At 52.1% G+C, this 27,337-nt stretch overlaps 1 protein-coding gene across 1 annotated transcript in view; it reads left to right on the top strand.

The window, feature by feature from the left end:
* LOC142907867 (RNA-binding protein FUS-like) overlaps positions 1–26,911 on the top strand; it is a 63,312-nt gene extending 36,401 nt beyond the window's left edge. The window contains exons 8-10 of the mRNA XM_076057758.1: positions 2,425–2,519; positions 4,631–4,808; positions 25,136–26,911. Of these exons, the coding sequence (XP_075913873.1) occupies positions 2,425–2,519; positions 4,631–4,808; positions 25,136–25,175 (313 nt within the window). The 3' untranslated portion in view covers positions 25,176–26,911. The remainder of the gene's footprint in view (positions 1–2,424; positions 2,520–4,630; positions 4,809–25,135) is intronic.
* The last annotated feature ends 426 nt before the right edge of the window (positions 26,912–27,337 follow it).

Here is a 27,337-nt window from a genome sequence, read left to right as displayed (position 1 = left end):
AGACTCACTCACTCAGACTCACTCACTCACTCAGACTCACTCATTCACACAGACTCACTCACACAGACTCACTCACTCAGACTCACTCACACAGACTCACTCACTCACTCAGACTCACTCATTCACACAGACTCACTCAGACTCACTCACTCACTTAGACTCACTCACACAGACTCACTCAGACTCACTCATTCACACAGACTCACTTAGACTCACACAGACTCACTCAGACTCACTCAGACTCACTCACTCTCACTCACTCAGACTCACTCACTCAGACTCACTCACTCAGACTCACTCACACTCACTCAGACTCACTCAGACTCACTCACTCAGACTCACTCATTCACACAGACTCACTCACTCAGACTCACTCACTCAGACTCACTCAGACTCACTCACTCACTCTCACTCACTCAGACTCACACTCACTCAGACTCACTCAGACTCACTCACTCAGACTCATTCACACAGACTCACTCACTCAGACTCACTCACTCAGACTCACTCAGACTCACTCACTCACTCTCACTCACTCAGACTCACTCACACTCACTCAGACTCACTCAGACTCACTCACTCAGACTCACTCATTCACACAGACTCACTCACTCAGACTCACTCACTCAGACTCACTCAGACTCACTCACTCACTCTCACTCACTCAGACTCACTCAGACTCACTCACTCAGACTCACTCATTCACACAGACTCACTCACTCACTCAGACTCACTCACTCACTCAGACTCACTCACTTAGACTCACTCACTCACTCAGACTCACTCACTTAGACTCACTCAGACTCACTCACTCAGACTCACTCACTCACTCAGACTCACTCACTCAGACTCACTCACTCAGACTCACTCACTTAGACTCACTCACTCAGACTCACGCACTCACTCTGACTCACTCACACAGACTCACTCACTCACTTAGACTCACTCACTCACTCAGACTCACTCACTCAGACTCGCTCACTCACTCACTCAGACTCACTCACTCATGGACTCACTCATGGACTCACTCATAGACTCACTCATAGACTCACTCATAAACTCACTCACTCATAGACTAACTCACTCATAAACTCACTCACTCATAGACTCACTCACTCAGACTCACTCACTCTGACTCACTCACACAGACTCACACACTCACTCGCACTCACTCAGACTCACGCAGACTTGCGTATACTCACTCACTCAGACTCACTTGGAATCACTCAAGCAGACTCACTCGTGTACACACGCTCACTCGCTCGGACTCACTCAACCACCTATTCACTCGCTCGCCCGCTCACCCACTCACTCGCTCACCCACCTGCTCACCCGCTCACCCACTCACCCGCTCACTTGCTCACCCACCTGCTCACCCGCTCACTCACCCACTCACTCACTGACCCACTCACTCGCTCACCCGCTCACTCACCCGGGGTGTCCGTGCAGGGCGTGTGGCAACATGAACTTTTCGTGGCGTAACGAGTGCAACCGCTCGCCCGCTCACCCACTCGCTCACCCGCTCACTCGCCAACTCACCCGCTCACCCACTCACCCGCTCACCCACTCACTCGCTCACCCACCCGCTCGCCCGCTCACCTGCTCACTCACCCGGGGTGTCCGTGCAGGGCGTGTGGCAACATGAACTTTTCGTGGCGTAACGAGTGCACCCGCTCACCCACTCGCTCACTCGCTCACCCGCTCACTCGCTCACCCACCCGCTCACCCACTCGCCCGCTCACCCGCTCACTCGCTCACCCGCTCACTCACCCGTGGTGTCCGTGCAGGGCGTGTGGCAACATGAACTTTTCGTGGCGTAACGAGTGCACCCGCTCACCCACTCGCTCACCCGCTCACTCGCTCACCCACCCGCTCACCCGCTCACCCACTCGCCCGCTCACCCACTCACCCGCTCACCCACCCACCCACTCGCCCGCTCACCCGCTCACCCGCTCACTCACCCGTGGTGTCCGTGCAGGGCGTGTGGCAACATGAACTTTTCGTGGCGTAACGAGTGCACTCGCTCACCCGCTCACCCACTCGCTCACCCACCCGCTCACCCACCCGCTCACTCACCCACTCGCCCGCTCACCCACTCACCCGCTCACCCACTCGCTCACCCACTCACCCGCTCACTCGCTCACCCGCTCACTCACTCACCCACTCGCTCACCTGCTCACTCACCCGTGGTGTCCGTGCAGGGCGTGTGGCAACATGAACTTTTCGTGGCGTAACGAGTGCACTCGCTCACCCGCTCACCCACTCGCTCACCCACCCGCTCACCCACCCGCTCACTCACCCACTCGCCCGCTCACCCACTCACCCGCTCACCCACTCGCTCACCCACTCACCCGCTCACTCGCTCACCCGCTCACTCACTCACCCACTCGCTCACCTGCTCACTCACCCGTGGTGTCCGTGCAGGGCGTGTGGCAACATGAACTTTTCGTGGCGTAACGAGTGCAACCAGTGCAAGGCACCACGACCAGACGGTGGCGGAGGTCCACCCATGATGGGAGGTGAGAGGCCTACACGGCGGTACACAACAACAACAACAACCGCCATTCGCCACTAAGTGGCGGTGACGTCACCACGACGCTTGTGCCAGGCTATGTGCACCCTGAGGCCACGTGAAGTGTCGAACGCCCGCTGGCAGGAGGTCACGGGGCAGACCCAGGTGCCACGGGTCGACTGACTGAGATGACTGGCTGATGCACCACCTGTGCCCCCTACTGTGCCAACATGCTGTGCTTTAGCCACCCGGCGCTCCGCTCGCTGTTGTGGTACACACACATACACACACACACTGTGGTACACACATTGTGGTACACACACACTGTGGTACACACACACTGTGGTACACACACACTGTGGTACACACACTGTGTAGTACACACACACACTGTGTAGTACACACACACACTGTGGTACACACACACACTGTGGTACACACACACACATTGTGGTACACACACACATTGTGGTACACACACACACACTGTGGTACACACACACACACTGTGGTACACACACACACACTGTGGTACACACACTGTGGTACACACACACACACTGTGGTACACACACACACACTGTGGTACACACACACACATTGTGGTACACACACTGTAGTACACACACACACTGTGGTACACACACACACTGTGGTACACACACACACACACTGTGGTACACACACACACTGTGGTACACACACACACTGTGGTACACACACACACTGTGGTACACACACACATTGTGGTACACACACACACACTGTGGTACACACACACACACTGTGGTACACACACACACACTGTGGTACACACACACACACTGTGGTACACACACACTGTGGTACACACCCACATTGTGGTACACACACACATTGTGGTACACACACACACTGTGGTACACACACACTGTGGTACACACACACATTGTGGTACACACACAGTGTAGTACACACACACACTGTAGTACACACACACACTGTAGTACACACACACACACTGTAGTACACACACACTGTAGTACACACACTGTAGTACACACACACTGTAGTACACACACACACGGGGTACACACACTGTAGTACACACACACACACTGTGGTACACACACTAGTACACACACACACTGTGGTACACACACACTGTAGTACACACAGACACTGTAGTACACACTGTAGTACACACACACACTGTAGTAGACACACACACCAGGGTACACACACACTGTAGTACACTCACACTGTGGTACACACACACACACTGTAGTACACACACACTGTAGTACACACACACTGTAGTACACACACACACTGTAGTACACACACTGTGGTACACACACACACTGTGGTACACACACACACTGTGGTACACACACACACTGTATTGTACACACACACTGTATTGTACACACACTGTAGTACACACACACACTGTGGTACACACACACTGTATTGTACACACACACTGTAGTACACACACACACACTGTGGTACACACACTGTAGTACACACACACACACTGTGGTACACACACACTGTAGTACACACACTGTAGTACACACACACACTGTGGTACACACACACACACTGTGGTACACACACACACTGTGGTACACACACACACTGTAGTACACACACTGTAGTACACACACACACTGTGGTACACACACACACACTGTGGTACACACACACACTGTGGTACACACACACACTGTGGTACACACACACACACTGTGGTACACACACTGTAGTACACACACACTGTATTGTACACACACACTGTAGTACACACACACACTGTAGTACACACACTGTAGTACACACACACACACACACTGTGGTACACACACACACTGTGGTATGATGACTAACTTATCCCTCCTTCCTCTCCCCTCTCTTCCATCTGTCTCCCTCCATGCCTCTCTCCCTCTCTCCCTCCATCCCTCTCTCCCTCCATCCCTCTCTCCCTCTCTCCCTCCATCCCTCTCTCCCTCTCTCCCTCCATCCCTCTCTCTCCTCTCTCTCCCTCCTCTCCCGTCTCTCCCTCTGCCTCCCTCTCTCCCTTCCCCGGCCTCTCCTCTCTCTCCCTCTCTCTCCCTCTCTCTCCCCCCTCTCCAGACCGCTGGCCACCCGGGGGCCGTGGGGGGTTCCGAGGGGCCCCCATGGGAGGCGACCGCGGGGGGTTCAGGGGTCGGGGGATGGACCGCGGCGGGTTCAGAGGTCGCGGCATGGACCGTGGAGGGTTCAGGGGTCGCGGCATGGACCGTGGAGGTCCCCCCAGCAAGATGGACGGAAGGTGAGCGGGGGGGGTGGGGGGGGTGAGGGAGGGCCGCGTAGACTCACCACTACACAGAGACCCATAGACTCACCACTACACAGAGCCATAGACTCACCACTACACAGAGACCCATAGACTCACCACTACACAGAGCCATAGACTCACCACTACACAGAGACCCATAGACTCACCACTACACAGAGCCATAGACTCACCACTACACAGAGAGCCATAGACTCACCACTACACAGAGACCCATAGACTCACCACTACACAGAGACCCATAGACTCACCACTACACAGACCCATAGACTCACCACTACACAGAGACCCATAGACTCACCACTACACAGAGACCCATAGACTCACACAGAGACCCATAGACTCACTCACACAGAGACCCATAGACTCACTCACACAGAGACCCATAGACTCACACAGAGACCCATAGACTCACTCACACAGAGAGCCATAGACTCACCACTACACAGAGAGCCATAGACTCACACAGAGACCCATAGACTCACCACTACACACAGAGACCCATAGACTCACCACTACACAGAGACCCATAGACTCACCACTACACAGAGACCCATAGACTCACCACTACACACAGAGCCATAGACTCACTCACACAGAGAGCCATAGACTCACCACTACACAGAGACCCATAGACTCACCACTACACACAGAGCCATAGACTCACTCACACAGAGAGCCATGGACTCACCACTACACAGAGACCCATAGACTCACCACTACACACAGAGCCATAGACTCACTCACACAGAGAGCCATAGACTCACCACTACACAGAGACCCATAGACTCACCACTACACAGAGACCCATAGACTCACCACTACACAGAGACCCATAGACTCACCACTACACAGAGACCCATAGACTCACCACTACACAGAGACCCATAGACTCACTCACACAGAGACCCATAGACTCACCACTACACAGACCCATAGACTCACCACTACACAGAGAGCCATAGACTCACCACTACACAGAGAGCCATAGACTCACCACTACACAGACCCATAGACTCACCACTACACAGAGACCCATAGACTCACCACTACACAGAGACCCATAGACTCACTCACACAGAGACCCATAGACTCACCACTACACAGAGACCCATAGACTCACACAGAGAGCCATAGACTCACACAGAGAGCCATAGACTCACCACTACACAGAGACCCATAGACTCACACAGAGAGCCATAGACTCACCACTACACAGAGACCCATAGACTCACACAGAGACCCATAGACTCACCACTACACAGAGACCCATAGACTCACACAGAGACCCATAGACTCACCACTACACAGAGACCCATAGACTCACACAGAGTGCCATAGACTCACCACTACACAGAGACCCATAGACTCACACAGAGACCCATAGACTCACCACTACACAGAGACCCATAGACTCACCACTACACAGAGACCCATAGACTCACCACTCACACAGAGACCCATAGACTCACCACTACACAGAGACCCACAGACTCACCACTACACAGAGACCCATAGACTCACCACTACACAGAGACCCGTTAGACTCACCACCACACAGAGAGCCATAGACTCACACAGAGACCCATAGACTCACCACTACACAGAGACCCATAGACTCACTCACACAGAGAGCCATAGACTCACCACTACACAGAGACCCATAGACTCACCACTACACAGAGACCCATAGACTCACCACCACACAGAGAGCCATAGACTCACACAGAGACCCATAGACTCACCACTACACAGAGACCCATAGACTCACTCACACAGAGAGCCATAGACTCACCACTACACAGAGACCCATAGACTCACACAGAGACCCATAGACTCACACAGAGACCCATAGACTCACACAGAGACCCATAGACTCACCACTACACAGAGAGCCATAGACTCACCACTACACAGAGAGCCATAGACTCACCACTACACAGAGACCCATAGACTCACACAGAGACCCATAGACTCACACAGAGACCCATAGACTCACACAGAGACCCATAGACTCACACAGAGACCCATAGACTCACCACTACACAGAGAGCCATAGACTCACCACTACACAGAGAGCCATAGACTCACCACTACACAGAGACCCATAGACTCACACAGAGACCCATAGACTCACACAGAGACCCATAGACTCACCACTACACAGAGAGCCATAGACTCACCACTACACAGAGAGCCATAGACTCACCACTACACAGAGACCCATAGACTCACACAGAGACCCATAGACTCACACAGAGACCCATAGACTCATCACACCTGGACCCATAGACTCACCACTACACAGAGAGCCATAGACTCAACACTACACAGAGAGCCATAGACTCACACAGAGACCCATAGACTCACCACTACACAGACCCATAGACTCACACAGAGACCCATAGACTCACCACTACACAGAGAGCCATAGACTCACCACTACACAGAGAGCCATAGACTCACCACTACACAGAGACCCATAGACTCACCACTACACAGAGACCCATAGACTCACCACTACACAGAGACCCATAGACTCACCACTACACAGACCCATAGACTCACACAGAGACCCATAGACTCACCACTACACAGAGAGCCATAGACTCACCACTACACAGAGAGCCATAGACTCACCACTACACAGACCCATAGACTCACCACTACACAGAGAGCCATAGACTCACCACTACACAGAGAGCCATAGACTCACCACTACACAGAGACCCATAGACTCACCACTACACAGAGAGCCATAGACTCACCACTACACAGAGAGCCATAGACTCACCACTACACAGAGAGCCATAGACTCACCACTACACAGAGAGCCATAGACTCACCACTACACAGAGACCCATAGACTCACCACTCACACAGAGAGCCATAGACTCACCACTACACAGAGAGCCATAGACTCACACAGAGACCCATAGACTCACCACTACACGGAGACCCATAGACTCACACAGAGACCCATAGACTCACCACTCACACAGAGACCCATAGACTCACCACTACACAGAGACCCATAGACTCACCACTACACAGAGACCCATAGACTCACACAGAGAGCCATAGACTCACCACTACACAGAGACCCATAGACTCACCACTACACAGAGAGCCATAGACTCACCACTACACAGAGAGCCATAGACTCACCACTACACAGAGAGCCATAGACTCACCACTACACAGAGACCCATAGACTCACCACTACACAGAGACCCATAGACTCACCACTACACAGAGACCCATAGACTCACCACTACACAGAGAGCCATAGACTCACCACTACACAGAGACCCATAGACTCACCACTACACAGAGACCCATAGACTCACCACTACACAGAGACCCATAGACTCACCACTACACAGAGACCCATAGACTCACCACTACACAGAGACCCATAGACTCACCACTACACAGAGACCCATAGACTCACCACTACACAGAGACCCATAGACTCACCACTACACAGAGAGCCATAGACTCACCACTACACAGAGAGCCATAGACTCACCACTACACAGAGAGCCATAGACTCACCACTACACACAGACCCATAGACTCACTCACACAGAGACCCATAGACTCACACAGAGACCCATAGACTCACACAGAGACCCATAGACTCACACAGAGAGCCATAGACTCACCACTACACAGAGAGCCATAGACTCACCACTACACAGAGACCCATAGACTCACCACTACACAGAGACCCATAGACTCACCACTACACAGAGAGCCATAGACTCACCACTACACAGAGACCCATAGACTCACACAGAGACCCATAGACTCACCACTACACAGAGACCCATAGACTCACACAGAGACCCATAGACTCACCACTACACAGAGAGCCATAGACTCACCACTACACAGAGACCCACAGACTCACCACTACACAGAGACCCATAGACTCACTCACACAGAGACCCATAGACTCACTCACACAGAGACCCATAGACTCACTCACACAGAGACCCATAGACTCACCACTACACAGAGACCCATAGACTCACACAGAGAGCCATAGACTCACCACTACACAGAGACCCATAGACTCACCACTACACAGAGACCCATAGACTCACACAGAGACCCATAGACTCACCACTACACAGAGACCCATAGACTCACCACTACACAGAGACCCATAGACTCACTCACACAGAGACCCATAGACTCACCACTACACAGAGAGCCATAGACTCACCACTACACAGAGAGCCATAGACTCACCACTACACAGAGAGCCATAGACTCACCACTACACAGAGACCCATAGACTCACCACTACACAGAGAGCCATAGACTCACCACTACACAGAGACCCATAGACTCACCACTACACAGAGACCCATAGACTCACACAGAGAGCCATAGACTCACCACTACACAGAGACCCATAGACTCACCACTACACAGAGACCCATAGACTCACACAGAGACCCATAGACTCACCACTACACAGAGACCCATAGACTCACCACTACACAGAGACCCATAGACTCACTCACACAGAGACCCATAGACTCACTCACACAGAGACCCATAGACTCACCACTACACAGAGACCCATAGACTCACTCACACAGAGACCCATAGACTCACCACCACAGAGAGCCATAGACTCGCTCACACAGAGACCCATAGACTCACTCACACAGAGACCCATAGACTCACTCACACAGAGACCCATAGACTCACCCGCACAGAGACCCATAGACTCACTCACACAGAGACCCATAGACTCACCACTACACAGAGACCCATAGACTCACTCACACAGAGACCCATAGACTCACCACCACAGAGAGCCATAGACTCGCTCACACAGAGACCCATAGACTCACTCACACAGAGACCCATAGACTCACCACTACACAGAGACCCATAGACTCACCACTACACAGAGAGCCATAGACTCACCACTACACAGAGAGCCATAGACTCACCACTACACAGAGACCCATAGACTCACCACTACACAGAGAGCCATAGACTCACCACTACACAGAGAGCCATAGACTCACCACTACACAGAGAGCCATAGACTCACCACTACACAGAGAGCCATAGACTCACCACTACACAGAGACCCATAGACTCACCACTCACACAGAGAGCCATAGACTCACCACTACACAGAGAGCCATAGACTCACACAGAGACCCATAGACTCACCACTACACGGAGACCCATAGACTCACACAGAGACCCATAGACTCACACAGAGACCCATAGACTCACACAGAGACCCATAGACTCACCACTACACAGAGAGCCATAGACTCACCACTACACAGAGAGCCATAGACTCACCACTACACAGAGACCCATAGACTCACACAGAGACCCATAGACTCACACAGAGACCCATAGACCCACACAGAGACCCATAGACTCACACAGAGACCCATAGACTCACCACTACACAGAGAGCCATAGACTCACCACTACACAGAGAGCCATAGACTCACCACTACACAGAGACCCATAGACTCACACAGAGACCCATAGACTCACACAGAGACCCATAGACTCACCACTACACAGAGAGCCATAGACTCACCACTACACAGAGAGCCATAGACTCACCACTACACAGAGACCCATAGACTCACACAGAGACCCATAGACTCACACAGAGACCCATAGACTCATCACACCTGGACCCATAGACTCACCACTACACAGAGAGCCATAGACTCAACACTACACAGAGAGCCATAGACTCACACAGAGACCCATAGACTCACCACTACACAGACCCATAGACTCACACAGAGACCCATAGACTCACCACTACACAGAGAGCCATAGACTCACCACTACACAGAGAGCCATAGACTCACCACTACACAGAGACCCATAGACTCACCACTACACAGAGACCCATAGACTCACCACTACACAGAGACCCATATACTCACCACTACACAGACCCATAGACTCACACAGAGACCCATAGACTCACCACTACACAGAGAGCCATAGACTCACCACTACACAGAGACCCATAGACTCACCACTACACAGAGACCCATAGACTCACCACTACACAGAGAGCCATAGACTCACCACTACACAGAGAGCCATAGACTCACCACTACACAGAGACCCATAGACTCACCACTACACAGAGCCATAGACTCACCACTACACAGAGAGCCATAGACTCACCACTACACAGAGAGCCATAGACTCACCACTACACAGAGAGCCATAGACTCACCACTACACAGAGACCCATAGACTCACCACTCACACAGAGAGCCATAGACTCACCACTACACAGAGAGCCATAGACTCACACAGAGACCCATAGACTCACCACTACACGGAGACCCATAGACTCACACAGAGACCCATAGACTCACCACTCACACAGAGACCCATAGACTCACCACTACACAGAGACCCATAGACTCACCACTACACAGAGACCCATAGACTCACACAGAGAGCCATAGACTCACCACTACACAGAGACCCATAGACTCACCACTACACAGAGAGCCATAGACTCACCACTACACAGAGAGCCATAGACTCACCACTACACAGAGAGCCATAGACTCACCACTACACAGAGACCCATAGACTCACCACTACACAGAGACCCATAGACTCACCACTACACAGAGACCCATAGACTCACCACTACACAGAGAGCCATAGACTCACCACTACACAGAGACCCATAGACTCACCACTACACAGAGACCCATAGACTCACCACTACACAGAGACCCATAGACTCACCACTACACAGAGACCCATAGACTCACCACTACACAGAGACCCATAGACTCACCACTACACAGAGACCCATAGACTCACCACTACACAGAGACCCATAGACTCACCACTACACAGAGAGCCATAGACTCACCACTACACAGAGAGCCATAGACTCACCACTACACAGAGAGCCATAGACTCACCACTACACACAGACCCATAGACTCACTCACACAGAGACCCATAGACTCACACAGAGACCCATAGACTCACACAGAGACCCATAGACTCACACAGAGAGCCATAGACTCACCACTACACAGAGAGCCATAGACTCACCACTACACAGAGACCCATAGACTCACCACTACACAGAGACCCATAGACTCACCACTACACAGAGAGCCATAGACTCACCACTACACAGAGACCCATAGACTCACACAGAGACCCATAGACTCACCACTACACAGAGACCCATAGACTCACACAGAGACCCATAGACTCACCACTACACAGAGAGCCATAGACTCACCACTACACAGAGACCCACAGACTCACCACTACACAGAGACCCATAGACTCACTCACACAGAGACCCATAGACTCACTCACACAGAGACCCATAGACTCACTCACACAGAGACCCATAGACTCACCACTACACAGAGACCCATAGACTCACACAGAGAGCCATAGACTCACCACTACACAGAGACCCATAGACTCACCACTACACAGAGACCCATAGACTCACACAGAGACCCATAGACTCACCACTACACAGAGACCCATAGACTCACCACTACACAGAGACCCATAGACTCACTCACACAGAGACCCATAGACTCACCACTACACAGAGAGCCATAGACTCACCACTACACAGAGAGCCATAGACTCACCACTACACAGAGAGCCATAGACTCACCACTACACAGAGACCCATAGACTCACCACTACACAGAGAGCCATAGACTCACCACTACACAGAGACCCATAGACTCACCACTACACAGAGACCCATAGACTCACACAGAGAGCCATAGACTCACCACTACACAGAGACCCATAGACTCACCACTACACAGAGACCCATAGACTCACACAGAGACCCATAGACTCACCACTACACAGAGACCCATAGACTCACCACTACACAGAGACCCATAGACTCACTCACACAGAGACCCATAGACTCACTCACACAGAGACCCATAGACTCACCACTACACAGAGACCCATAGACTCACTCACACAGAGACCCATAGACTCACCACCACAGAGAGCCATAGACTCGCTCACACAGAGACCCATAGACTCACTCACACAGAGACCCATAGACTCACTCACACAGAGACCCATAGACTCACCCGCACAGAGACCCATAGACTCACTCACACAGAGACCCATAGACTCACCACTACACAGAGACCCATAGACTCACTCACACAGAGACCCATAGACTCACCACCACAGAGAGCCATAGACTCGCTCACACAGAGACCCATAGACTCACTCACACAGAGACCCATAGACTCACTCACACAGAGACCCATAGACTCACCCGCACAGAGACCCATAGACTCACTCACACAGAGACCCATAGACTCACTCACACAGAGACCCATAGACTCACTCGCACAAAGAGGCCCATAGACTCACCACAGAGACCCACAGACTCACCACAGAGACCCACAGACTCACCACAGAGACCCATAGACTCACTCACACAGAGACCCATAGACTCACTCACACAGAGAGACATATAGACTCACTCACACAGAGAGACATAGACTCACTCACACAGAGACCCATAGACTCACCACTACACAGAGACCCATAGACTCACTCACACAGAGACCCATAGACTCACTCGCACAGAGACCCACAGACTCACTCGCACAGACACCCATAGACTCACAGAGAGACCCATAGACTCACTAACACAGAGACCAATAGACTCACTCACACAGAGACCCATAGACTCACTAACACAGAGACCAATAGACTCACTCACACAGAGACCCACAGACTCACTCACACAGAGACCCATAGACTCACTCACACAGACACCCATAGACTCACACAGAGACCCATAGACTCACACAGAGACCCATAGACTCACACAGAGACCCATAGACTCACACAGAGACCCATAGACTCACCACTCACACAGAGACCCATAGACTCACACAGACAGAGACCCATAGACTCACACAGAGACCCATAGACTCACTCACACAGAGACCCATAGACTCACACAGAGACCCATAGACTCACCACTCACACAGAGACCCATAGACTCACACAGAGACCCATAGACTCACACAGAGACCCATAGACTCACCACTCACACAGAGACCCATAGACTCACTCACACAGAGACCCATAGACTCACTCACACAGAGACCCATAGACTCACACAGAGACCCATAGACTCACACAGAGACCAATAGACTCACTCACACAGACCCATAGACTCACCACTCACACAGACACCCATAGACTCACTCACGCAGACACCCATAGACTCACCACTCACACAGACACCCATAGACTCACTCACACAGAGACCCATAGACTCACTCACACAGACACCCATAGACTCACTCACACAGAGCCCCATAGACTCACCACTCACACAGACACCCACAGACTCACTCACACAGAGACCAATAGACTCGCCACACAGAGACCCATAGACTCACTCACACAGAGACCCATAGACTCACTCACAGAGACCCATAGACTCACTCACACAGAGACCCATAGACTCACTCACACAGAGACCCATAGACTCACCACTCACACATAGACCCATAGACTCACTCACACAGAGACCCATAGACTCACCACTCACACAGAGACCCATAGACTCACCACTCACACAGACACCCATAGACTCACTCAGAGACCCATAGACTCACCACTCACACAGAGACCTATAGACTCACTCACACAGAGACCCATAGACTCACTCACACAGAGACCCATAGACTCACCACTACACACAGACCCATAGACTCACCACTACACACAGACCCATAGACTCACTCACACAGAGACCCATAGACTCACCACCACAGAGAGCCATAGACTCGCTCACACAGAGACCCATAGACTCACTCACACAGAGACCCATAGACTCACCCGCACAGAGACCCATAGACTCACTCACACAGAGACCCATAGACTCACTCACACAGAGACCCATAGACTCACTCGCACAAAGAGGCCCATAGACTCACCACAGAGACCCACAGACTCACCACAGAGACCCACAGACTCACCACAGAGACCCACAGACTCACTCACACAGAGACCCATAGACTCACTCACACAGAGACCCATAGACTCACTCACACAGAGAGACATATAGACTCACTCACACAGAGAGACATAGACTCACTCACACAGAGACCCATAGACTCACCACTACACAGAGACCCATAGACTCACTCACACAGAGACCCATAGACTCACTCGCACAGAGACCCACAGACTCACTCGCACAGACACCCATAGACTCACAGAGAGACCCATAGACTCACTAACACAGAGACCAATAGACTCACTCACACAGAGACCCATAGACTCACTAACACAGAGACCAATAGACTCACTCACACAGAGACCCACAGACTCACTCACACAGAGACCCATAGACTCCCTCACACAGACACCCATAGACTCACACAGACACCCATAGACTCACACAGAGACCCATAGACTCACACAGAGACCCATAGACTCACACAGAGACCCATAGACTCACCACTCACACAGAGACCCATAGACTCACACAGACAGAGACCCATAGACTCACACAGAGACCCATAGACTCACTCACACAGAGACCCATAGACTCACACAGAGACCCATAGACTCACCACTCACACAGAGACCCATAGACTCACACAGAGACCCATAGACTCACACAGAGACCCATAGACTCACCACTCACACAGAGACCCATAGACTCACTCACACAGAGACCCATAGACTCACTCACACAGAGACCCATAGACTCACACAGAGACCCATAGACTCACACAGAGACCCATAGACTCACCACTCACACAGACACCCATAGACTCACTCACACAGAGACCAATAGACTCACTCACACAGACCCATAGACTCACCACTCACACAGACACCCATAGACTCACTCACGCAGACACCCATAGACTCACCACTCACACAGACACCCATAGACTCACTCACACAGAGCCCCATAGACTCACCACTCACACAGACACCCACAGACTCACTCACACAGAGACCAATAGACTCACTCACACAGAGACCCATAGACTCACTCACACAGACACCCATAGACTCACACAGAGACCCATAGACTCACTCACACAGACACCCATAGACTCGCCACACAGAGACCCATAGACTCACTCACACAGAGACCCATAGACTCACTCACAGAGACCCATAGACTCACTCACACAGAGACCCATAGACTCACCACTCACACAGAGACCCATAGACTCACCACTCACACAGACACCCATAGACTCACTCAGAGACCCATAGACTCACCACTCACACAGAGACCTATAGACTCACTCACACAGAGACCCATAGACTCACTCACACAGAGACCCATAGACTCACCACTACACAGACCCATAGACTCACCACTACACAGAGAGCCATAGACTCACCACTACACAGAGAGCCATAGACTCACCACTACACAGACCCATAGACTCACCACTACACAGAGACCCATAGACTCACCACTACACAGAGACCCATAGACTCACTCACACAGAGACCCATAGACTCACCACTACACAGAGACCCATAGACTCACACAGAGAGCCATAGACTCACACAGAGAGCCATAGACTCACCACTACACAGAGACCCATAGACTCACACAGAGAGCCATAGACTCACCACTACACAGAGACCCATAGACTCACACAGAGACCCATAGACTCACCACTACACAGAGACCCATAGACTCACACAGAGACCCATAGACTCACCACTACACAGAGACCCATAGACTCACACAGAGAGCCATAGACTCACCACTACACAGAGACCCATAGACTCACACAGAGACCCATAGACTCACCACTACACAGAGACCCATAGACTCACCACTACACAGAGACCCATAGACTCACCACTCACACAGAGACCCATAGACTCACCACTACACAGAGACCCACAGACTCACCACTACACAGAGACCCATAGACTCACCACTACACAGAGACCCATAGACTCACCACCACACAGAGAGCCATAGACTCACACAGAGACCCATAGACTCACCACTACACAGAGACCCATAGACTCACTCACACAGAGAGCCATAGACTCACCACTACACAGAGACCCATAGACTCACACAGAGACCCATAGACTCACACAGAGACCCATAGACTCACACAGAGACCCATAGACTCACCACTACACAGAGAGCCATAGACTCACCACTACACAGAGAGCCATAGACTCACCACTACACAGAGACCCATAGACTCACACAGAGACCCATAGACTCACACAGAGACCCATAGACTCACACAGAGACCCATAGACTCACACAGAGACCCATAGACTCACCACTACACAGAGAGCCATAGACTCACCACTACACAGAGAGCCATAGACTCACCACTACACAGAGACCCATAGACTCACACAGAGACCCATAGACTCACCACTACACAGAGAGCCATAGACTCACCACTACACAGAGAGCCATAGACTCACCACTACACAGAGACCCATAGACTCACACAGAGACCCATAGACTCACACAGAGACCCATAGACTCATCACACCTGGACCCATAGACTCACCACTACACAGAGAGCCATAGACTCAACACTACACAGAGAGCCATAGACTCACACAGAGACCCATAGACTCACCACTACACAGACCCATAGACTCACACAGAGACCCATAGACTCACCACTACACAGAGAGCCATAGACTCACCACTACACAGAGAGCCATAGACTCACCACTACACAGAGACCCATAGACTCACCACTACACAGAGACCCATAGACTCACCACTACACAGAGACCCATAGACTCACCACTACACAGACCCATAGACTCACACAGAGACCCATAGACTCACCACTACACAGAGAGCCATAGACTCACCACTACACAGAGAGCCATAGACTCACCACTACACAGACCCATAGACTCACCACTACACAGAGAGCCATAGACTCACCACTACACAGAGAGCCATAGACTCACCACTACACAGAGACCCATAGACTCACCACTACACAGAGAGCCATAGACTCACCACTACACAGAGAGCCATAGACTCACCACTACACAGAGAGCCATAGACTCACCACTACACAGAGAGCCATAGACTCACCACTACACAGAGACCCATAGACTCACCACTCACACAGAGAGCCATAGACTCACCACTACACAGAGAGCCATAGACTCACACAGAGACCCATAGACTCACCACTACACGGAGACCCATAGACTCACACAGAGACCCATAGACTCACCACTCACACAGAGACCCATAGACTCACCACTACACAGAGACCCATAGACTCACCACTACACAGAGACCCATAGACTCACACAGAGAGCCATAGACTCACCACTACACAGAGACCCATAGACTCACCACTACACAGAGAGCCATAGACTCACCACTACACAGAGAGCCATAGACTCACCACTACACAGAGAGCCATAGACTCACCACTACACAGAGACCCATAGACTCACCACTACACAGAGACCCATAGACTCACCACTACACAGAGACCCATAGACTCACCACTACACAGAGAGCCATAGACTCACCACTACACAGAGACCCATAGACTCACCACTACACAGAGACCCATAGACTCACCACTACACAGAGACCCATAGACTCACCACTACACAGAGACCCATAGACTCACCACTACACAGAGACCCATAGACTCACCACTACACAGAGACCCATAGACTCACCACTACACAGAGACCCATAGACTCACCACTACACAGAGAGCCATAGACTCACCACTACACAGAGAGCCATAGACTCACCACTACACAGAGAGCCATAGACTCACCACTACACACAGACCCATAGACTCACTCACACAGAGACCCATAGACTCACACAGAGACCCATAGACTCACACAGAGACCCATAGACTCACACAGAGAGCCATAGACTCACCACTACACAGAGAGCCATAGACTCACCACTACACAGAGACCCATAGACTCACCACTACACAGAGACCCATAGACTCACCACTACACAGAGAGCCATAGACTCACCACTACACAGAGACCCATAGACTCACACAGAGACCCATAGACTCACCACTACACAGAGACCCATAGACTCACACAGAGACCCATAGACTCACCACTACACAGAGAGCCATAGACTCACCACTACACAGAGACCCACAGACTCACCACTACACAGAGACCCATAGACTCACTCACACAGAGACCCATAGACTCACTCACACAGAGACCCATAGACTCACTCACACAGAGACCCATAGACTCACCACTACACAGAGACCCATAGACTCACACAGAGAGCCATAGACTCACCACTACACAGAGACCCATAGACTCACCACTACACAGAGACCCATAGACTCACACAGAGACCCATAGACTCACCACTACACAGAGACCCATAGACTCACCACTACACAGAGACCCATAGACTCACTCACACAGAGACCCATAGACTCACCACTACACAGAGAGCCATAGACTCACCACTACACAGAGAGCCATAGACTCACCACTACACAGAGAGCCATAGACTCACCACTACACAGAGACCCATAGACTCACCACTACACAGAGAGCCATAGACTCACCACTACACAGAGACCCATAGACTCACCACTACACAGAGACCCATAGACTCACACAGAGAGCCATAGACTCACCACTACACAGAGACCCATAGACTCACCACTACACAGAGACCCATAGACTCACACAGAGACCCATAGACTCACCACTACACAGAGACCCATAGACTCACCACTACACAGAGACCCATAGACTCACTCACACAGAGACCCATAGACTCACTCACACAGAGACCCATAGACTCACCACTACACAGAGACCCATAGACTCACTCACACAGAGACCCATAGACTCACCACCACAGAGAGCCATAGACTCGCTCACACAGAGACCCATAGACTCACTCACACAGAGACCCATAGACTCACTCACACAGAGACCCATAGACTCACCCGCACAGAGACCCATAGACTCACTCACACAGAGACCCATAGACTCACCACTACACAGAGACCCATAGACTCACTCACACAGAGACCCATAGACTCACCACCACAGAGAGCCATAGACTCGCTCACACAGACCCATAGACTCACTCACACAGAGACCCATAGACTCACTCACACAGAGACCCATAGACTCACCCGCACAGAGACCCATAGACTCACTCACACAGAGACCCATAGACTCACTCACACAGAGACCCATAGACTCACTCGCACAAAGAGGCCCATAGACTCACCACAGAGACCCACAGACTCACCACAGAGACCCACAGACTCACCACAGAGACCCATAGACTCACTCACACAGAGACCCATAGACTCACTCACACAGAGAGACATATAGACTCACTCACACAGAGAGACATAGACTCACTCACACAGAGACCCATAGACTCACCACTACACAGAGACCCATAGACTCACTCACACAGAGACCCATAGACTCACTCGCACAGAGACCCACAGACTCACTCGCACAGACACCCATAGACTCACAGAGAGACCCATAGACTCACTAACACAGAGACCAATAGACTCACTCTCACAGAGACCCATAGACTCACTAACACAGAGACCAATAGACTCACTCACACAGAGACCCACAGACTCACTCACACAGAGACCCATAGACTCACTCACACAGACACCCATAGACTCACACAGAGACCCATAGACTCACACAGAGACCCATAGACTCACACAGAGACCCATAGACTCACACAGAGACCCATAGACTCACCACTCACACAGAGACCCATAGACTCACACAGACAGAGACCCATAGACTCACACAGAGACCCATAGACTCACTCACACAGAGACCCATAGACTCACACAGAGACCCATAGACTCACCACTCACACAGAGACCCATAGACTCACACAGAGACCCATAGACTCACACAGAGACCCATAGACTCACCACTCACACAGAGACCCATAGACTCACTCACACAGAGACCCATAGACTCACTCACACAGAGACCCATAGACTCACACAGAGACCCATAGACTCACACAGAGGCCCATAGACTCGCCACTCACACAGACACCCATAGACTCACACAGAGACCAATAGACTCACTCACACAGACCCATAGACTCACCACTCACACAGACACCCATAGACTCACTCACGCAGACACCCATAGACTCACCACTCACACAGACACCCATAGACTCACTCACACAGAGACCCATAGACTCACTCACACAGACACCCATAGACTCACTCACACAGAGCCCCATAGACTCACCACTCACACAGAGACCCATAGACTCACTCACACAGAGACCCATAGACTCACTCACACAGAGACCCATAGACTCACACAGAGACCCATAGACTCACACAGAGGCCCATAGACTCGCCACTCACACAGACACCCATAGACTCACACAGAGACCAATAGACTCACTCACACAGACCCATAGACTCACCACTCACACAGACACCCATAGACTCACTCACGCAGACACCCATAGACTCACCACTCACACAGACACCCATAGACTCACTCACACAGAGACCCATAGACTCACTCACACAGACACCCATAGACTCACTCACACAGAGCCCCATAGACTCACCACTCACACAGACACCCACAGACTCACTCACACAGAGACCAATAGACTCGCCACACAGAGACCCATAGACTCACTCACACAGAGACCCATAGACTCACTCACACAGAGACCCATAGACTCACTCACACAGAGACCCATAGACTCACCACTCACACATAGACCCATAGACTCACTCACACAGAGACCCATAGACTCACCACTCACACAGAGACCCATAGACTCACCACTCACACAGACACCCATAGACTCACTCAGAGACCCATAGACTCACCACTCACACAGAGACCTATAGACTCACTCACACAGAGACCCATAGACTCACTCACACAGAGACCCATAGACTCACCACTACACACAGACCCATAGACTCACCACTACACACAGACCCATAGACTCACTCACACAGAGACCCATAGACTCACCACCACAGAGAGCCATAGACTCGCTCACACAGAGACCCATAGACTCACTCACACAGAGACCCATAGACTCACCCGCACAGAGACCCATAGACTCACTCACACAGAGACCCATAGACTCACTCACACAGAGACCCATAGACTCACTCGCACAAAGAGGCCCATAGACTCACCACAGAGACCCACAGACTCACCACAGAGACCCACAGACTCACCACAGAGACCCACAGACTCACTCACACAGAGACCCATAGACTCACTCACACAGAGACCCATAGACTCACTCACACAGAGAGACATATAGACTCACTCACACAGAGAGACATAGACTCACTCACACAGAGACCCATAGACTCACCACTACACAGAGACCCATAGACTCACTCACACAGAGACCCATAGACTCACTCGCACAGAGACCCACAGACTCACTCGCACAGACACCCATAGACTCACAGAGAGACCCATAGACTCACTAACACAGAGACCAATAGACTCACTCACACAGAGACCCATAGACTCACTAACACAGAGACCAATAGACTCACTCACACAGAGACCCACAGACTCACTCACACAGAGACCCATAGACTCCCTCACACAGAGACCCACAGACTCACTCGCACAGACACCCATAGACTCACAGAGAGACCCATAGACTCACTAACACAGAGACCAATAGACTCACTCACACAGAGACCCATAGACTCACTAACACAGAGACCAATAGACTCACTCACACAGAGACCCACAGACTCACTCACACAGAGACCCATAGACTCCCTCACACAGACACCCATAGACTCACACAGAGACCCATAGACTCACACAGAGACCCATAGACTCACACAGAGACCCATAGACTCACACAGAGACCCATAGACTCACCACTCACACAGAGACCCATAGACTCACACAGACAGAGACCCATAGACTCACACAGAGACCCATAGACTCACTCACACAGAGACCCATAGACTCACACAGAGACCCATAGACTCACCACTCACACAGAGACCCATAGACTCACACAGAGACCCATAGACTCACCACTCACACAGAGACCCATAGACTCACTCACACAGAGACCCATAGACTCACTCACACAGAGACCCATAGACTCACACAGAGACCCATAGACTCACACAGAGACCCATAGACTCACCACTCACACAGACACCCATAGACTCACTCACACAGAGACCAATAGACTCACTCACACAGACCCATAGACTCACCACTCACACAGACACCCATAGACTCACTCACGCAGACACCCATAGACTCACCACTCACACAGACACCCATAGACTCACTCACACAGAGCCCCATAGACTCACCACTCACACAGACACCCACAGACTCACTCACACAGAGACCAATAGACTCACTCACACAGAGACCCATAGACTCACTCACACAGACACCCATAGACTCACACAGAGACCCATAGACTCACTCACACAAACACCCATAGACTCGCCACACAGAGACCCATAGACTCACTCACACAGAGACCCATAGACTCACTCACAGAGACCCATAGACTCACTCACACAGAGACCCATAGACTCACCACTCACACAGAGACCCATAGACTCACCACTCACACAGACACCCATAGACTCACTCAGAGACCCATAGACTCACCACTCACACAGAGACCTATAGACTCACTCACACAGAGACCCATAGACTCACTCACACAGAGACCCATAGACTCACCACTCACTCACAGAGACCCATAGACTCACTCAGAGACCCATAGACTCACCACTCACACAGAGACCCATAGACTCACCACTCACACAGAGACCCATAGACTCACTCACACAGAGACCCATAGACTCACCACCCACACAGAGACCCATAGACTCACCACTCACACAGACACCCATAGACTCACTCAGAGACCCATAGACTCACCACTCACACAGAGACCCATAGACTCACTCACACAGAGACCCATAGACTCACTCACACAGAGACCCATAGACTCACTCACACAGAGACCCATAGACTCACCACTCACACAGACACCCATAGACTCACTCAGAGACCCATAGACTCACCACTCACACAGAGACCCATAGACTCACTCACACAGAGACCCATAGACTCACCACTCACACAGAGACCCATAGACTCACCACTCACACAGAGACCCATAGACTCACTCACACAGAGACCCATAGACTCACTCACACAGACACCCATAGACTCACCACTCACTCACACAGAGACCCATAGACTCACCACTCACACAGAGACCCACAGACTCACTCACACAGAGACCCATAGACTCACTCACACAGACACCCATAGACTCACCACTCACTCACACAGAGACCCATAGACTCACCACTCACACAGAGACCCATAGACTCACTCACACAGAGACCCATAGACTCACTCACACAGACACCCATAGACTCACCACTCACTCACACAGAGACCCATAGACTCACCACTCACACAGAGACCCATAGACTCACTCACACAGAGACCCATAGACTCACTCACACAGACACCCATAGACTCACCACTCACTCACACAGAGACCCATAGACTCACCACTCACACAGAGACCCATAGACTCACTCACACAGACACCCATAGACTCACTCACACAGACACCCATAGACTCACCACTCACTCACACAGAGACCCATAGACTCACCACTCACACAGACCCATAGACTCACCACTCACACAGAGACCCATAGACTCACTCACACAGACACCCATAGACTCACCACTCACTCACACAGAGACCCATAGACTCACCACTCACACAGAGACCCATAGACTCACTCACACAGAGACCCATAGACTCACTCACACAGACACCCATAGACTCACCACTCACACAGAGACCCATAGACTCACTCACACAGAGACCCATAGACTCACTCACACAGAGACCCATAGACTCACCACTCACACAGAGACCCATAGACTCACCACTCACACAGAGACCCATAGACTCACTCACACAGAGACCCATAGACTCACTCACACAGACACCCATAGACTCACCACTCACACAGACACCCATAGACTCACTCACACAGACACCCACAGACTCACTCACACAGACACCCATAGACTCACCACTCACTCACACAGAGACCCACAGACTCACCACTCACACAGACACCCACAGACTCACCACCATCTTTGTGTTGTCTCCCCGTGTGCAGGAGCGACCATCGGATGGACCGCCGTGAGAAGCCCTACTGAGGGCTCCCCCTCGTCCACCTCCTCACCCTCCTCCTCCCCCTCCTCACCCACCCCCTCACCCTCCTCACCCACCTCCTCACCCACCCCCTCACCCTCCTCACCCCACCAACTCATCGTCGTCCGCGCGGGGGAGTGGTGGTGGTGGTGGTGATGATGGCGGCGTTGGTGGTGATGATGGTGGTGTTGTTGTGGTGATGACGGTGGTGATGTTGATGGCGGTGTTGATGGCGGTGTTGGTGATGATGGTGTTGTGGTGATGTTGATGATGATGGCGGTGTTGACGGTGGTGATGGTGATGGCGGTGTTGACGGTGGTGATGGTGATGGCGGTGTTGGTGGTGGTGACGGTGGTGGTGTCGACAGGAGCCGTCGGGAGCAAGGTGTTCGTGGAGGCCATGTCGCAGGTTCTTGGTTATTTTATTAGCTCCTCCCCCCCCCCTCTTTCCTCGTCATCATCGTCGTCGTCATTGTCTTCATCGTCGTCGTCATTGTCTTCATCATCGTCGTCATTGTCTTCATCGTCGTCGTCATTGTCTTCATCATCGTCGTCATTGTCTTCATCATCGTCGTCATTGTCTTCATCATCGTCATCATTGTCTTCATCATCGTCGTCATTGTCTTCATCATCGTCGTCATTGTCTTCATCGTCATTGTCTTCATCGTCTTCCTCATTGTCATCATCGTCATCATTGTCTTCATCATCGTCGTCATTGTCTTCATCATCGTCATTGTCGTCATCGTCGTCATCGTCGATGAGGGTACACCAGAAGAGGTGCGACTCCGTCCCCGGCGGTAAAACGTCGCTCGAAGGCAGCGGTGGAGTGCGTGGTGGGTGAGAGAGGGGGGAGAGGCTGGCTGGCTCGCTGGCTGGCTCGCTGGCTGGCTCACTCGCTGGCTGGCTGGCTGGCTCGCTGGCTGGCTGGCTCACTGGCTGGTTGGCTCGCTGGCTGGCTCACTGGTGGCTCGCTGGCTGGCTGGCTCGCTCACTCGCTGGCTGGCTCGCTGGCTGGCTGGCTCACTGGCTGGCTCGCTGGCTAGCTCACTGGCTGGCTCGCTGGCTGGCTGGCTGGCTCGCTGGCTGGCTCACTCGCTGGCTGGCTGGCTCGCTGGCTGGCTGGCTCGCTGGCTAGCTGGCTCACTGGCTGGTTGGCTCGCTGGCTGGCTGGCTCGCTGGCTGGCTCGCTGACTGGCTCGCTGGCTGGCTGGCTCGCTGGCTGGCTGGCTCACTGGCTGGCTCGCTGGCTGGCTCACTGGCTGGCTCACTGGCTGGCTGGCTCGCTGACTGGCTCGCTGGCTGGCTCACTGGCTGGCTGGCTCACTGGCTGGCTGGCTCACTGGCTGGTTGGCTCGCTGGCTGGCTCGCTGGCTGGCTCGCTGACTGGCTCGCTGGCTGGCTGGCTCACTGGCTGGCTCACTGGCTGGCTGGCTGGCTCACTGGCTGGCTGGCTCGCTGGCTGGCTCACTGGCTGGCTCACTGGCTGGCTGGCTCGCTGGCTGGCTCACTGGCTGGCTGGCTCGCTGCAGTTTGTTGTGTTGGGCTGTCACGATCATCGTGGTCGTCGCGATTGTGGTCGTGGTTGTCGTGGTCATGGAGACTGTGATTATCGTCATGGTGATCGTGGTGATCATGGTCGTGGGTGGCCGTGGTAGTTTTAGTGGCAGTGTTTGCCGCGTAGTCCGTTTCGTTTACGCCTCCCCGTGTTTTGCTACCGGTTCCCAATAAAACGTGAGAGTCGAGAGAGTGGGTCACTGTGTGTGGGTCACTGTGTGTGGGTCACTGTGGGTCACTGTGTGTTTGTGGGTCAGTGTGTGTGTGTGGGTCACTGTGTGTGTGGGTCACTGTGGGTCACTGTGTGTTTGTGGGTCAGTGTTTGTGGGTCACTGTGTGTGTGGGTCACTGTGGGTCAGTGTGTGGGTCACTGTGTGTGTGGGTCACATTGTGTGTGTGTGGGTCACTGTGTGTGGGTCACATTGTGTGTGTGGGTCAGTGTGTGTGGGTCACTGTGTGTGTGGGTCACTGTGTGTCACTGTGTGTGTGTGGGTCACTGTGTGTGGGTCACTGTGTGTGGGTCACTGTGTGTGGGTCACTGTGGGTCAGTGTGTGTGTGGGTCACATTGTGTGTGTGGGTCACTGTGTGTGTGTGGGTCACTGTGTCACTGTGT

This window comes from Petromyzon marinus, chromosome 84 (genome assembly GCF_048934315.1).
Source record: "Petromyzon marinus isolate PM22_M1 ecotype Great Lakes invasive population chromosome 84, UKy_Petmar_22M1.pri1.0, whole genome shotgun sequence".
NCBI classification, from domain to species: domain Eukaryota; kingdom Metazoa; phylum Chordata; class Hyperoartia; order Petromyzontiformes; family Petromyzontidae; genus Petromyzon; species Petromyzon marinus.
The sequence above is the reverse complement of the archived record's forward strand: the minus strand, read 5'-3'. Positions and strand labels throughout refer to the sequence as shown.